The sequence below is a fragment of the Leptodactylus fuscus genome, chromosome 6 (assembly GCF_031893055.1).
Source record: "Leptodactylus fuscus isolate aLepFus1 chromosome 6, aLepFus1.hap2, whole genome shotgun sequence".
NCBI classification, from domain to species: domain Eukaryota; kingdom Metazoa; phylum Chordata; class Amphibia; order Anura; family Leptodactylidae; genus Leptodactylus; species Leptodactylus fuscus.
Window position 1 is genome coordinate 33829048 of NC_134270.1, and position 13072 is coordinate 33842119.

The window sequence follows — 13072 nt, forward strand, 5'->3', positions numbered from 1 at the left end:
GCTAAACAGTGGGGGACTAAGATCCAGAACAAATTTCCGTTCCAGTTGTCAGTACTGTACTAAAATATCTACAGTTTGTGAAAGCATCCAAGTACCAGCAGTTATAGGGAACTTGCCAATAAGAAAATACAATTTAGTTTGTATCAGCAGGAGAAACTGAGCATATTAATATAGAATTCTGTAGGAAAAGATTCTATATAACTTTACCTATTGAAATATCTGCTCCTTTTTTTCTGTGCAGTCAGAGATTGACAGCCTCCTCTCTACGACTGTGCATACAAAGATAGCTGCCAATCACTGATAGCCCCGTCTCCCTATCTCCTTGATTTCTCTACACAGAAAGAGAAGAGATTTCAATGGACAAACAAGAAGTTAGACAGATTTTTTTTTTCTTTCAAACCTACTGTATAACTCCTGTATATTTCAGCTCAGTTCTTAAAGCACTATAACATTGTGCCTGCAGACTGCACTGAATTTATCATGTAACAGGATCCCTTTTACCTGTCACCATGAAAATGCAACCCGATCTGCAGCCAGCATGTTATAGAGCAAGAGAAGCGGAGCAATGACTCTTCCCAAGCATCTAATCCCATAAAGCTATATATCAGTCTGCTCAGCTCCTCCTGCTCTATAACATACTGCCTGCAGACTATACTGCATTTACATGGCTCTTGGGATTCTAAAGTTTCCAAGAAACTTGATAAGATTTCTAATAATGTAAATAAAGTTGATCAGCCACTAAAGTATGGCTGTAAACCAACCAAGTCTATTGGCATTGCCTTGTGTGAAAATCAATTTACTGTGCAAAGAATTCCTCTCCTCCATCTTTCCTTCCCTGGAAGTAGCTGAGAAGATGAGACTCAGGGTCAGATGCACTACAAGGTCTTCTGTGAAATGTAGTTTTATCTTGAGCTTCGAGCGTATTACAAATTCTTTCTTTAAACCTTTACGGTATAACAGCGTGATTTGCCCGCAGCAGAAACGTGACGGGCAATCTTATGCCCACTTTGCGAACACTGGCGCGGTTTTGGAAATCCCAGCATGTCAATTATACCTACGGAAACACCGGAGGTTTCCTTATAGGTATAATTGAAATATATCATCTGCAAAGTAAACCTCTGCAAACTTTCTGTCTAAAGCGCTGTGGCAAGAACCGTGATGCGTTGTGGGACGTCATGTGGGACCTTAGCATTTAAGAGCTTACACTATGGGGGGGGGGATCCCATTTATCACCCATAGCTTTAATGGATCTTTTATTACAATACTCCTCCATAGAGCCCATAGAGCACATGTTATGAATCCAGTGGAGGATTGGGGGATAGGAGTTTAACCAACAAATGGAGCATTTTTTGCAGTATCCCAAAAACTAGAGATGACTGAATAGTTTTAGCTCGAAGCCAGTCCATGTTTGTCTGGAGCTCCTTGGATTCTGTTGACTCTTTTTTCTAGCTTTCAACTTAAACATAGCCTTAGTAATATGAAAAAGTGAAGCAACAACTAGGAGCAGATAGGTAGTAGCCAGGAAGTAACAAACACCTTCTTTAAAAACATGGTGGCCACCATTTTAACTCATTTGTGCGAACTGAACCTCAAAACATTCAGGTTTTTTTGTACCCCAAATTTTTGGAATGTTTGGGCCAGTCTTAATTCATACTGAATTCATCTCTACTATCAATGTGTACAGGATTGTATCTAAGCATCTACCATAGGTCCAAGATAGAAATACTATGCACAGTACAAAAAAGTACCAACCCCTTTCAGCGCGGATCCTTCTCAGTCTTTGTTTACAGGCTGTCGGTAATGATGTCTTTGTAATGGAGCGTGACCGCTGTAGTCTAATAACTGAACTCAGCGGCCATGACTGGAGTGAAAAGGTGAAGATTGATTTTTATTATGGAACATTAGCTGCTTCTTTTTTCATGCTTCAGGCAACTTTTTTGAAAGGGAGTCTGCTAGCAGTGTAAATGTACCTTTGCTGATATTCTGACTGTTACATGACATACCCAAGAAATGACCCCTTCATATACATTGCCCTGGACTCTCTGCACTTAACACATTAAGTCCTCGCTAGGGTTGAGCCGATCTTGAGATTTCAGGATCGATTTTAAAATCCGATTTCTGATCATTTTCCTGCTGATCCCGATCGCGATCGCTGATCAGGATCCAATCTTTCCCAATCCTGATCGCTCAACCCTAGTCCCTGCACTGCTCCCTGGAAGATAACCATGGTAGTCTCCTGATCTATCACTGCTATGGTTGAGCCGATCTTGAGATTTCAAGATCGATTTTAAAATCCGATTTCCGATCATTTTCCAGCCGATCTCGATCCTGATCGCGATCGTGAAATTTGCTCGATTGCCGATCGGAATCCGATCTTTTCCGAACCCGATCCTCAACCCTAGTCAATGCTTCTCTATGGGAAAAGTCACTTTTAGGGTTGAGCCGATCTTGAGATAACCTCCGATCTCGATTCTGCTGGAAAAGATCGGGTCGGAATTCTGATCGCGATCGTGAAATTTACTCGATCGCCGATCGAAATCTGATCTTTTCCCATCCCGATCGCTCAACCATAATCACTGCACATGAAGGGGCTGTCTCCTGGGCACTTCTGATCGCGGTAATAGAGTAATTGCAATTATTATTTCTTGGTCACGTAAGATATGATCATCACTCCAGATATATTTGTTGTTCCCACACACTATATAGGTCTGACAGCAATAATTAGGAAGAAAAAACTTCTGTCAGAGTCTCTTTAAGTGACGTTCCACCAAACATCTGTATTATGGAACTTCACATGCAGCATTTCCTAAAGGGAGTTGTATAAGATTAGAAAATTGGCTAGACTTTTTTTTTTCCAAAAACAGCAGCACTTTTGTCACATTGCTTTGTCTTGTGATTTTGCAACATTCACTTAACCCATTAACTGCCATGATCCCCAATTGGGGATGGGGTACTTTAACCCTCCTACGAACTCATCTGTCATTGAGGACTAGAAACAGGACATTCACGTGCTCCAACAGGATAGGAAAAATAAACTGATCACGCGCATGCGTTGCCTTGCGCACACAAGGTCATTTTCATGGTGCAGTTCCATACATCAGGGTCACACTGCATCGAACGCACCGAAATGGGGTCGCAGAGGAAATGTGCAGTGTGCTAGCAAAATGCAAGGAAACAATGTCCTACATGCAATGTCAGGCCGCACATGCAATGCTTTCAAATATGGCATCAAAACTAGACAGTATGTGCCATGATCCCTATTTGGAGAACATACTAAAATTGCAAATTTTGAGATGGGTGATTTACCGAAATCAAAAATATATGTTTTTCTCACTATTGGGACAGACATATGTAAAGCAAAAATTATTGGAAAAAAATTGGCAGTTAATGGCTTAAGTTGCTTCTGTTAATTCTATCTTACACCACCATTTCGATATACTGCTAGGGTTGAGCAGATCTTGCAATTTAAGGATTGATTTTAAAATCCAATTTCCAATCATTTTCCAGCTGATAATGATCATGAAATTTGATCGATCGTCGATCGGAATTCGATCGCGCAACTCTATATACTGCTATCACTTGTAAAGATGAGATCACATTCATACGGGGAGTGGAAGTTCTCATGGCTAGTATCCTTGGTCCAGTATTTAGAATACAGGTACTACATATGGCATTGTGACATATCCTACAGCACTATGCAAATTTTAGGTAGGTGTGGAAAAAATACTACAAAATGAGAATGTTTTCGGTGATAAAAGTCTTAATAGTTTATTTCTGACAATTATCCAATGAAGAAAAAATAAGTCATATCAATATTCGGAGTGAACGTCCTTTTTGGAGATGAGCGAGTAGTGTTCGATCGAGTAGGTGTTCGATCAAATACTACGGTATTCGAAATACTCTTACTCGATCGAACACTACTAGCTGTTCGAAGTTTAAGGTTCGATGCAGAACCAGCATGGATCGGCAGAATGCTATACATTCTGCCAATCAACGCTAGTTCTTCTCTTACCTTTCCGAAGTCTTCTCCGCGCTGCGTCCCCGCGTCTTCTTCCGGGTGGAATTCACTCTGCCTAGGCATCCGGCCTAGGCAGAGCCGACTGCGCATGCGCGGGCATGCATGCGCATACACAGTCGGCTCTGCTCAGGCGTCAGGCCTGGGCAGAGCCAACTGCGCATGCGTGTGCATGCGTGTGCATCCCTGCGCATGCGCAGTTGGCTCTGCCTAGGCCGGATGCCTAGGTAGAGTGAATTCCACCTGGAAGAAGACGTGGGGACCCTGCGCCGGGAGAAGACTTCAAGCAGAATCCAGCCCGACTGTCACTCGTGGACTTGGTAAGTATGATTTTATCGAATTTTGTGTACCCCTGAAACGAGCATTTCCCCCATAGACTATTTTAGTGTTTGCTCATCTCTAGTCCTTTTGCCTTCAGACCGTTCTTGAAGGAACTCGTCAGGAACGTTGTTCCAAAGACCTTGGACTGAGCACAGATCTTCTGTGGATGTCGGCTTGCTCCAATCCTTCTGTCTCTTCGTGTAATCCAAGACAGACTTGATTATGTTGAGATCAGGTCTCTGAGGGGTCCATATTGTAATTTCAAGATTTCCTCCTCCAAAGAGTGGTCACACCAAATATTAATGAGAATTCTCTTTTTCTTCATTTACTTAATTTTCTTAATTGACAAAAATAAATTAACAGTTGTATTTTTTAAAGCATTTAGGATAAGTTCACACTGAGTTTTTTGGTCAGGATTTTGAGACCGTATTGGGAGCCACTCAGGAGCTTTTTCTGAGAGCCGGCTTGTGCCAGTTCCCGGAAAAAGAAGCGAGGTGTTCATTCTTCATGCATTTTCGCCTCCCGATTCGGCCTGAAGACACTCCCTCCTCTGGACTAGGCCCATTCATTGGGCTTAATCTGGAGCGGAGTGCGTGGCTGGATGCCGATGCAGTGCACAAGCTTTCTGTCGCGGCTACCCAACTCAGGTTCCGATCCAAAAAACCCTGAGTGAACTTACCCTCTTACTTTTCCCGCACCTGCCAATTTTTTTGCACAATTCTCCATACCATGAGAAGTCTTATCCATTGACATCTCTATATATTGGCCAAGCACCGGAACCATATAAGACTCCAATTTTTTGTAGATGCTGTTGCAGATTCAGGGACCTCAATTTTTTTGGTCTGTCTTATTATCTGTATTGCTACAGCTTGCAAGGGGAGCGATTCCAATATAGTATTTTAGGCAAGAGCTGTATATGCACATTGCTAAGTTTGGCTTTATCACTTTGCTGTAAGTGAATGCACCATGCTCGAGGTGATTCTTCTATCAAACTCATTACATTTACAAGGCAATAGAAAAGTAATTGTCAGGTTATCGGGATGAAGTGATGTGGTTTCACAATGCATTAAATTAGTTGTCAGCCGGCGCACAGAAAGACATTTTAACCAGTTCTACTGGCAGCAAGCACAAGCCAACGGCATATTATTTGCACTGATATCTTATATACTCACATTGTTGTACATGTTGTTGTATTTTTTTATTACTATGTGGATTTGTATGACTTTTGTCGCACCTCCAGCTGTGGATTTGACCATCAGACAGACCACATACAATTGTTACATGTATAGTTCATTGTTATCTTTCATTGGGTCATGGTGTGATATAATGATGTATACTCTATATGTAACACACACCATGCAAGACATATTGTATATTTATATTCTTATTTTTTGGCTTGGGCTTCTATCAGATCATTCTTTATTTACAATTTTGTTTCCACAATGCTATACTTGCATTGCTCTCCATGTTACATTGATCACCATGTTACCCAGAAAACGAGAGCTGGCCACCGCAAGATATAGTCCATAACCTTACCACTCCTTGCGTAGTCCTTAATGTGTTAAGGAAAAAGCCCCAGTTCCCTGATTCCGAGTATTGTCTTAAAAATGATAGCTTTCTTCTATTGCAAAGTTCGGATTTAACAAAATGACAGTGTCTTTGGTGAGACTGCGATGACATAAGTATATGTCTGGATACTTTTAATCCGTTATCATTAATGGCTCAATCCATCGCTCCTTCTATACGTTGACTGCAGTTAAAAAGGCAATGTCTAATACTCTTAAGGCTCTTCCACTTTCCAGAGCTGCCTTGGCCATATACGGTTTGCGAATGTCCATACAGTAATCCGTTATTCATTACCATTGTCAAAAACTCAGTGCTGGTCTGCAGAAGTACCGTAGATCTATTTCCAGGTTCTCATTAACCAAGCGTAGTTTATAGCACAAGAGCATATGAGTGGGCAAGTGGTTCCCGCTACTGGAGGAAGTCAGGTTTCCTTAGAGTTCCCACTTCCGTATTGGTTTCCTATGGTAAATTGTCCACCATGTCTTCTAGCAGTGAAGTATTTTTATAAAGGCCTTTCTGAATTCCACATTAAATGTGGTGTAAATAATAGGGTTGACGGCACTATTGACGTATCCAAGCCAAGTGAATGCGCTGTACAAGGCCGGTGGGATTTTGCAGTTACAATGCATATTTAGGATGTGGGTTATGAAAAAAGGAAACCAACAGACAATGAAGACTCCTGAAAATAAAACATTGCATTAATTAATATTATTATTAGTAGTTAATAATAATAATAACAACAATTATTATTATTATTATTATTAACACATGTACTATCATCAAAGATATATTGTAATAATTTGGTCTACAGTCTCAAGGAAAGCAAAGTAAATGCTCCTTAGGTTCTATGGTTTTACATGTAAAAGTAGAAGTTTGCTGTTGTCAGTTTGCGGGAATATTCAGTTGTATGTTAAGTCAATTCCAATGAGGAAATACATCATGCGGGGCCACACGGTGGCTCAGTGGTTAGCACTGCAGCCTTGCAGCGCTGGAGTCCTGGTGTTCAAATCCCACCAAGGGCAAAAAAACACCTGCCAGGAGTTTGTATGTTCTCCCTGCGTTTGCATGGATTTCCATCCCATATTCCAAAAGACATACTGATAGGGGAAAAAAAAAAGGAAAGACATCATGCTGCCCAACAATCATAGTGAAGATGTCTGACCATAATACACAACGTTATGTTTGGCAATCTTCAAACTAGCATACTAACTATGAAGCACAGTGATAAAGAGGGACTTTTTTGGGCTTTATTTGCAACTAGAGGACCTGGGTACTCTACAGTCATTGAGTTGACAATTAACTCCTCTGTATATCAATGTCTTCTAGAGTCACATGTGAGGCCATCTCCACAATAGTTAAAGCTCGAATAAAGCTGGGTCATGTAACAGGACATCAATTCCAAGCATATCAGCAAGAGAATGGCTGAAAAAAAGAAAAGACTCAAGATTTTGCAATGTCCCAGTCAAAGTCTGGACCTCAAGCCAACTGAAATGCTGTTGAGGGAAAACCTCTGTATCTTGTAGGGAAGCTAGCTCAGTAGAAGCAGTGGTATGGACCCAAACAGTTAAGTCACAAACTATGCAGCAAACAGGTTTATTTAGAAAAAAAAATAGGAAAATAAATAAACCTTGACTTCAGGCACAAAATGAGCAAAACAAAATACAGCCTTAACTTCAGGCAAAATTAAAGCAAATTCCTGCTCGTCCGAGCAAATAACTAAATAGAGCTGATAACCTAACTATACATGTGGCTTACCTCCAGCCACACAAAAAACACAAGCACAAATTAGTCTCACCAGACTCAGGATTATAGGACAGACCCAGCCACCTCCTCACTCCAGTAATAAGCTTATGACCCACACCTGGGGCTGATACCTATTCCAGACCCGCACTGGACCACACATAAGTCAGGAATCTGTGGATGATATAACGGGACTCCAGCACTTTGTCTTTCACCTCCTCACAATCTGTACATAAATGAATACCTACTAATCTCAATCAACTAAATCAACATGGTAAAGAAGTAAGGATCAAAAATTCTTCCAGAATGATGAGAGAAACAGATAAAGTTATCCAAGACACCATTACCTCAAGTTATTGCTGCTAAACCTTTCTACCTTGGCATGATTTTTGTTCAAAACACAATGAAACTATGATATCCGCTGTAAGTTTTTGTTCCTCTGAGGTTGTATTTACCTATATTTAATGCCTTCCAAGGATGTGATTTTTTTTTTTTTATTCTGGGTTTATTTGTGAAACCATAGAATTCATAAAAGGGTGCACATAGTTTTTCTCATGACTGCACATCATGAATAATAAAGCTGAAATGGATGTTTAGAGACAAAAGCAGGATCAAACACAATTCAAGGATTTCAAGGATATGATGTTTTGTGCGGAGCAAAGACCGTGAATATGAGCAGTTTTATATAGTTAACAAAAAAAACATTGTAGAGCAACAAAAAAAGTTTTGAAATAGTATAAAAATCTCTATATAATGTGTATTATGTACTAAAAACTAATGTGCAATACTTACCAAGCACAATGGCTAACATTTGTGTTGCTTTCTTCTCCTTCTGTTGTGAAAGTTTTCTTTTGCTCATCGTTTTAAGAGAGGTCCTTGTTTTGCCATTGGGCATTGACTGAATTTCAAAAGCCTTTGCAGGCTTTGCACTGTCTTTTGGATGCCCATTCTTTTCAGCCTTACATGGGCTATCTGCTGGAGAAGGGACAGAAGTGTTGAACTGGTTTGATGTTGCTGGCACTGCCAGCTGTTGGTGGTTTGGGGAGGCTGACTTGTGCTTCGTCTTTTCTGGGGGGGATGTGCTTGACATCATCTCCATCTCCATTTCTTCTGCATGGGTTCCGGCTTCCTTCATAAAAATAAAATATATAACAACAAAGAAAAGTAAATACATGAATCCAGATCAAATGAAAAATGTCCAAATTTATATTGAGAATATTAAGTTGTAAAAACATACAGTCCAATAAAGAGTGGTTTATGGCTAACCCATACTTAGTTTTTAAAGTTATCATAAAAAACAGTTATACTCACCTTGCCTCACCTCTCCTGGGTATCCTCTCAATTAGGGTTGAGCAATCGAGATCGGAAATGATTGGATTCTGATTAGCGATCGAGTAAATTTCACGATTGCAATCGGAATCAGATGGAAAATGATTGGAAATGGGATTTTGAAATTGATCCTGAAATCTCAAGATCGGCTCAACCCCACTCCATAAACATAAAGTAACTAGGGTTGTGCGATCGGGATCAGAAAAAATCGGATTCCGATCAGCGTTCGAGTAAATTTCACGATCAGGATCGGATGGAAAATAATTGGAAATCGAATTTTAAAATTGATTCTGAAATCTCAAGATCGTCTCAACCCTACTCTTGATGTCTGACAACATCCTATGGTCCTCCGGAGTCCTGTTTTGGTCTCGGGCTGATGTCATACACCATGGGATCACTGCTGAAGCCCATGACACCTTGTCCCACAGTAGCCCAGAGTATATTAATAACAACTTGAACCCAGAACAAGACAGAGGGGCGAATGTCATGAATATTTGCAAACAAATCTTGTGAGGCTCTTCTATATTGGTCAGACAGCCTACATTTGACCAAAACCACTATTTTGGGGTGTTTGGCACTTACAAATCAGTATTATCCTCTGGGGTCTCTTCAAAGCCCAATGTACACTGATCACAGGGCCAGCAGAGGTGCAGAAAAATAAAAAATCAACTCATACTTCACCTCTTTAGGTCTCTGCCTGGGTTTATATCCTGCTGTCCCTGCTTCTTTCATCCTCTTTTGTAACATCAACACCCCTGGATCACCCCAGAGGCCTATGAAGCCACAGCAGATCCCTGGAGAGGTGAGGAACCTTGCAAATATTTTGCAAGGTTTTCCCACCACTAGTAATATATAGCAAAAAAAGATTTCTATTAATAAAAAAAAATGTATGATGGTGGTCCAGCATGCTCAAAAATATACAACATATGAAATATCTAGTAGATTATTTTCTGTGGGGAAAAAAAAATATTTCTTTGGAAACACAATATTTTCCAGAGTTTATAGAATTGTGGTGTCTTGAGAGTCTCACAAAGTGCTATTTACTTAAAGATATGTTTCAGAAAATATATTTTCCCTGCCACGTAATTCAGAATGTGTCTCTAGCGTCTGCTACATTCGAAACACATTTTATAGAAAATAATGTACACTGTGTTATAGCAAACTATTATGTGAGTAGAACCATCTTACGGGAGTTGTGAAAATAGGAAAGGTAATTTTGTCAACCGTGTGATGTAGACTGATTCTGTCCTTCTTCCAAATGTTCTTCTAAGTATCTATTACTGGATTTAGCCCATGCCAAACATAACCTTTTAGTATTAAGAATGGAAATCCTAAAAATAGGAGTTTTCACTGTTAGGTTCAAGGTACATGTCAGTTGCTAAGTTTATAAGAAACTTGTGAATATGACCTTCATATTTCTTAACTTTTAAGATATTTTATAAAATATTTTCCCAAATTTTGATTATTACTGAGCTCATTCTACAACCTGCCAAGAATAGTATGAGGGGATGTGACATGTAGACTGGCATGTTTCAAGCTCACAAAAGGGGCTGTTTGCTCTTAAAGTGGTTGCCTAGGATAAATTAAAACGTTACCACCAAGCTAAACCCCCTCCCTAACTTCTAATTTACTCCCTTTAAAAAAAATGTATATTTACCCATATGGTTGCTCAGGTGACCGCCCTAGGCACATTTTCTGATTTCCTGGTGATGTTCCATTTTGGCATTTCTGGAGATGAGAGGCCACAAATACCCCTCCGTCCTCCCCCCTTCTTTTGTCCGCTCATACCCACCAACTCTCACTTCCTCTTCTTTTGCTGGGTGGCGCTTCCTTCACAAGGGAGCCAACACCTGCGCAATAGAACGTCGGCAAAACGAAGCAGCGTTCTATTGCACATGTCTTCTCCAGGATGAGAAGACAAATAAATATCATGGAGTTGGGAGGGTGTTGGGGAAATTATCTAGCTAGGTAGGTAGGGCTAGTAGTCCATGGGCTAGCTAGAGAAACAGGGAAGGGGGGTGGTAAGGGAGAAAGTGAACTTGGTTTGAACCCACCAACAATGGTTATACTCAATGTGTGCCATGAATGATTTGTTTTGCATGGCCAATACAAGAGGTTCTTATAAATCAGATAATTATATAGTAATTCATTTACACAGATCAAACCTCAGAAACTTGTCTTTGTTTGATTTAAGGGCTTAATCTTCACTGATGCAAGTGTTGAACAGCTGTGGAGTGTTTTCACAATGGACATGTTTAACTGGAGACCAGTATTGATTTATGAGAATAATACAGAACTTCAGGACCTCCTTGTCCACAAGAGGAAAGCATTCTACAAATGGAACATGACTAGAGATGAGCGAACAGTGTTCTATCGAACACATGTTCGATCGGATATCAGGGTGTTCGCCATGTTCGAATCGAATCGAACACCGCGTGGTAAAGTGCGCCAAAATTCGATTCCCCTCCCACCTTCCCTGGCGCCTTTTTTGCACCAATAACAGCGCAGGGGAGGTGGGACAGGAACTACGACACCGGGGGCATTGAAAAAAATTGGAAAAAGTCATTGGCTGCCGAAATCAGGTGACCTCCATTTTAGACGAATAGTGGATTTCAAATCCGGGTCATATGAGAATGTGAACTTTGTGACTATGAGACAGGGATAGCTGTACAGGCAGGGATAGCTAGGGATAACCTTTATTTAGGGGGGAATGTTATTAAAAATAACTTTTTGGGGCTCTATCGGGTGTGTAATTGTGATTTTTGTGAGATTAACTTTTTCCCATAGGGATGCAATGGCCAGCGCTGATTGGCCGAATTCCGTACTCTGGCCAATCAGTGCTGGCCAATGCATTCTATTGGCGTGATGAAGCAGTGCTGAATGTGTGTGTTTAGCTCAACTACACCGGTGGAGTAGTTGAGCTAAGCACACAGATTCAGCTCTGCTTCAATCAGCGCTGGCCAATGCATTCTATTAGCTTGATGAAGCAGAGTGTGCACAAGGGTTCAAGCGCACCCTCGGCTCTGATGTAGCAGAGCCGAGGCTGCACAAGGGTTCAAGCGCACCCTCGGCTCTGATGTAGCAGAGCCGAGGGTGCGCTTGAACCCTTGTGCACCCTCGGCTCTGCTACATCAGAGCCGAGGGTGCGCTTGAACCCTTGTGCACCCTCGGCTCTGCTACATCAGAGCCGAGGGTGCGCTTGAACCCTTGTGCACACTCTGCTTCATCAAGCTAATAGAATGCATTGGCCAGCGCTGATTGGCCAATGCATTCTATTAGCCTGATGAAGTAGAGCTGAATGTGTGTGCTAAGCACACACATTCAGCACTGCTTCATCACGCCAATACAATGCATTAGCCAGTGCTGATTGGCCAGAGTACAGAATTCGGCCAATCAGCGCTGGCTCTGCTGGAGGAGGCGGAGTCTAAGATCGCTCCACACCAGTCTCCATTCAGGTCCGACCTTAGACTCCGCCTCCTCCGGCAGAGCCAGCGCTGATTGGCCGAAGGCTGGCCAATGCATTCCTATGCGAATGCAGAGACTTAGCAGTGCTGAGCCAGTTCTGCTCAACTACACATCTGATGCACACTCGGCACTGCTACATCAGATGTAGCAATCTGATGTAGCAGAGCCGAGGGTGCACTAGAACCCCTTTGCAAACTCAGTTCACGCTAATAGAATGCATTGGCCAGCGCTGATTGGCCAATGCATTCTATTAGCCCAATGAAGTAGAGCTGAATGTGTGTGCTAAGCACACACAGTCAGCTCTACTTCATCGGGCTAATAGAATGCATTGGCCAGCGCTGATTGGCCAGAGTACGGAACTCGACCAATCAGCGCTGGCTCTGCTGGAGGAGGCGGAGTCTAAGATCGCTCCACACCAGTCTCCATTCAGGTCCGACCTTAGACTCCGCCTCCTCCAGCAGAGCCAGCGCTGATTGGCCGAATTCCGTACTCTGGGCAATCAGTGCTGGCCAATGCATTCTGTTGGTGTGATGAAGCAGTGCTGAATGTGTGTGTTTAGCTCAACTACACCGGTGGAGTAGTTGAGCTAAGCACACAGATTCAGCTCTGCTTCAATCAGCGCTGGCCAATGCATTC

At 41.7% G+C, this 13072-nt stretch overlaps 1 protein-coding gene across 2 annotated transcripts in view; it reads right to left on the reverse strand.

Annotated features, from left to right (window-relative positions):
• Nucleotides 1–5056: 5056 nt before the first annotated feature.
• Nucleotides 5057–13072, reverse strand: part of DRD2 (dopamine receptor D2) — a 141396-nt gene continuing 133380 nt past the window's right edge. For both annotated transcript variants that reach the window (XM_075279687.1, XM_075279686.1), the window contains exons 7-8: nucleotides 8435–8771; nucleotides 5057–6581 (exon numbers count right to left, since the gene is read on the reverse strand). In XM_075279687.1, coding sequence (XP_075135788.1) covers nucleotides 6388–6581; nucleotides 8435–8771 — 531 coding nt within the window. In that variant the 3' untranslated portion in view covers nucleotides 5057–6387. The remainder of the gene's footprint in view (nucleotides 6582–8434; nucleotides 8772–13072) is intronic.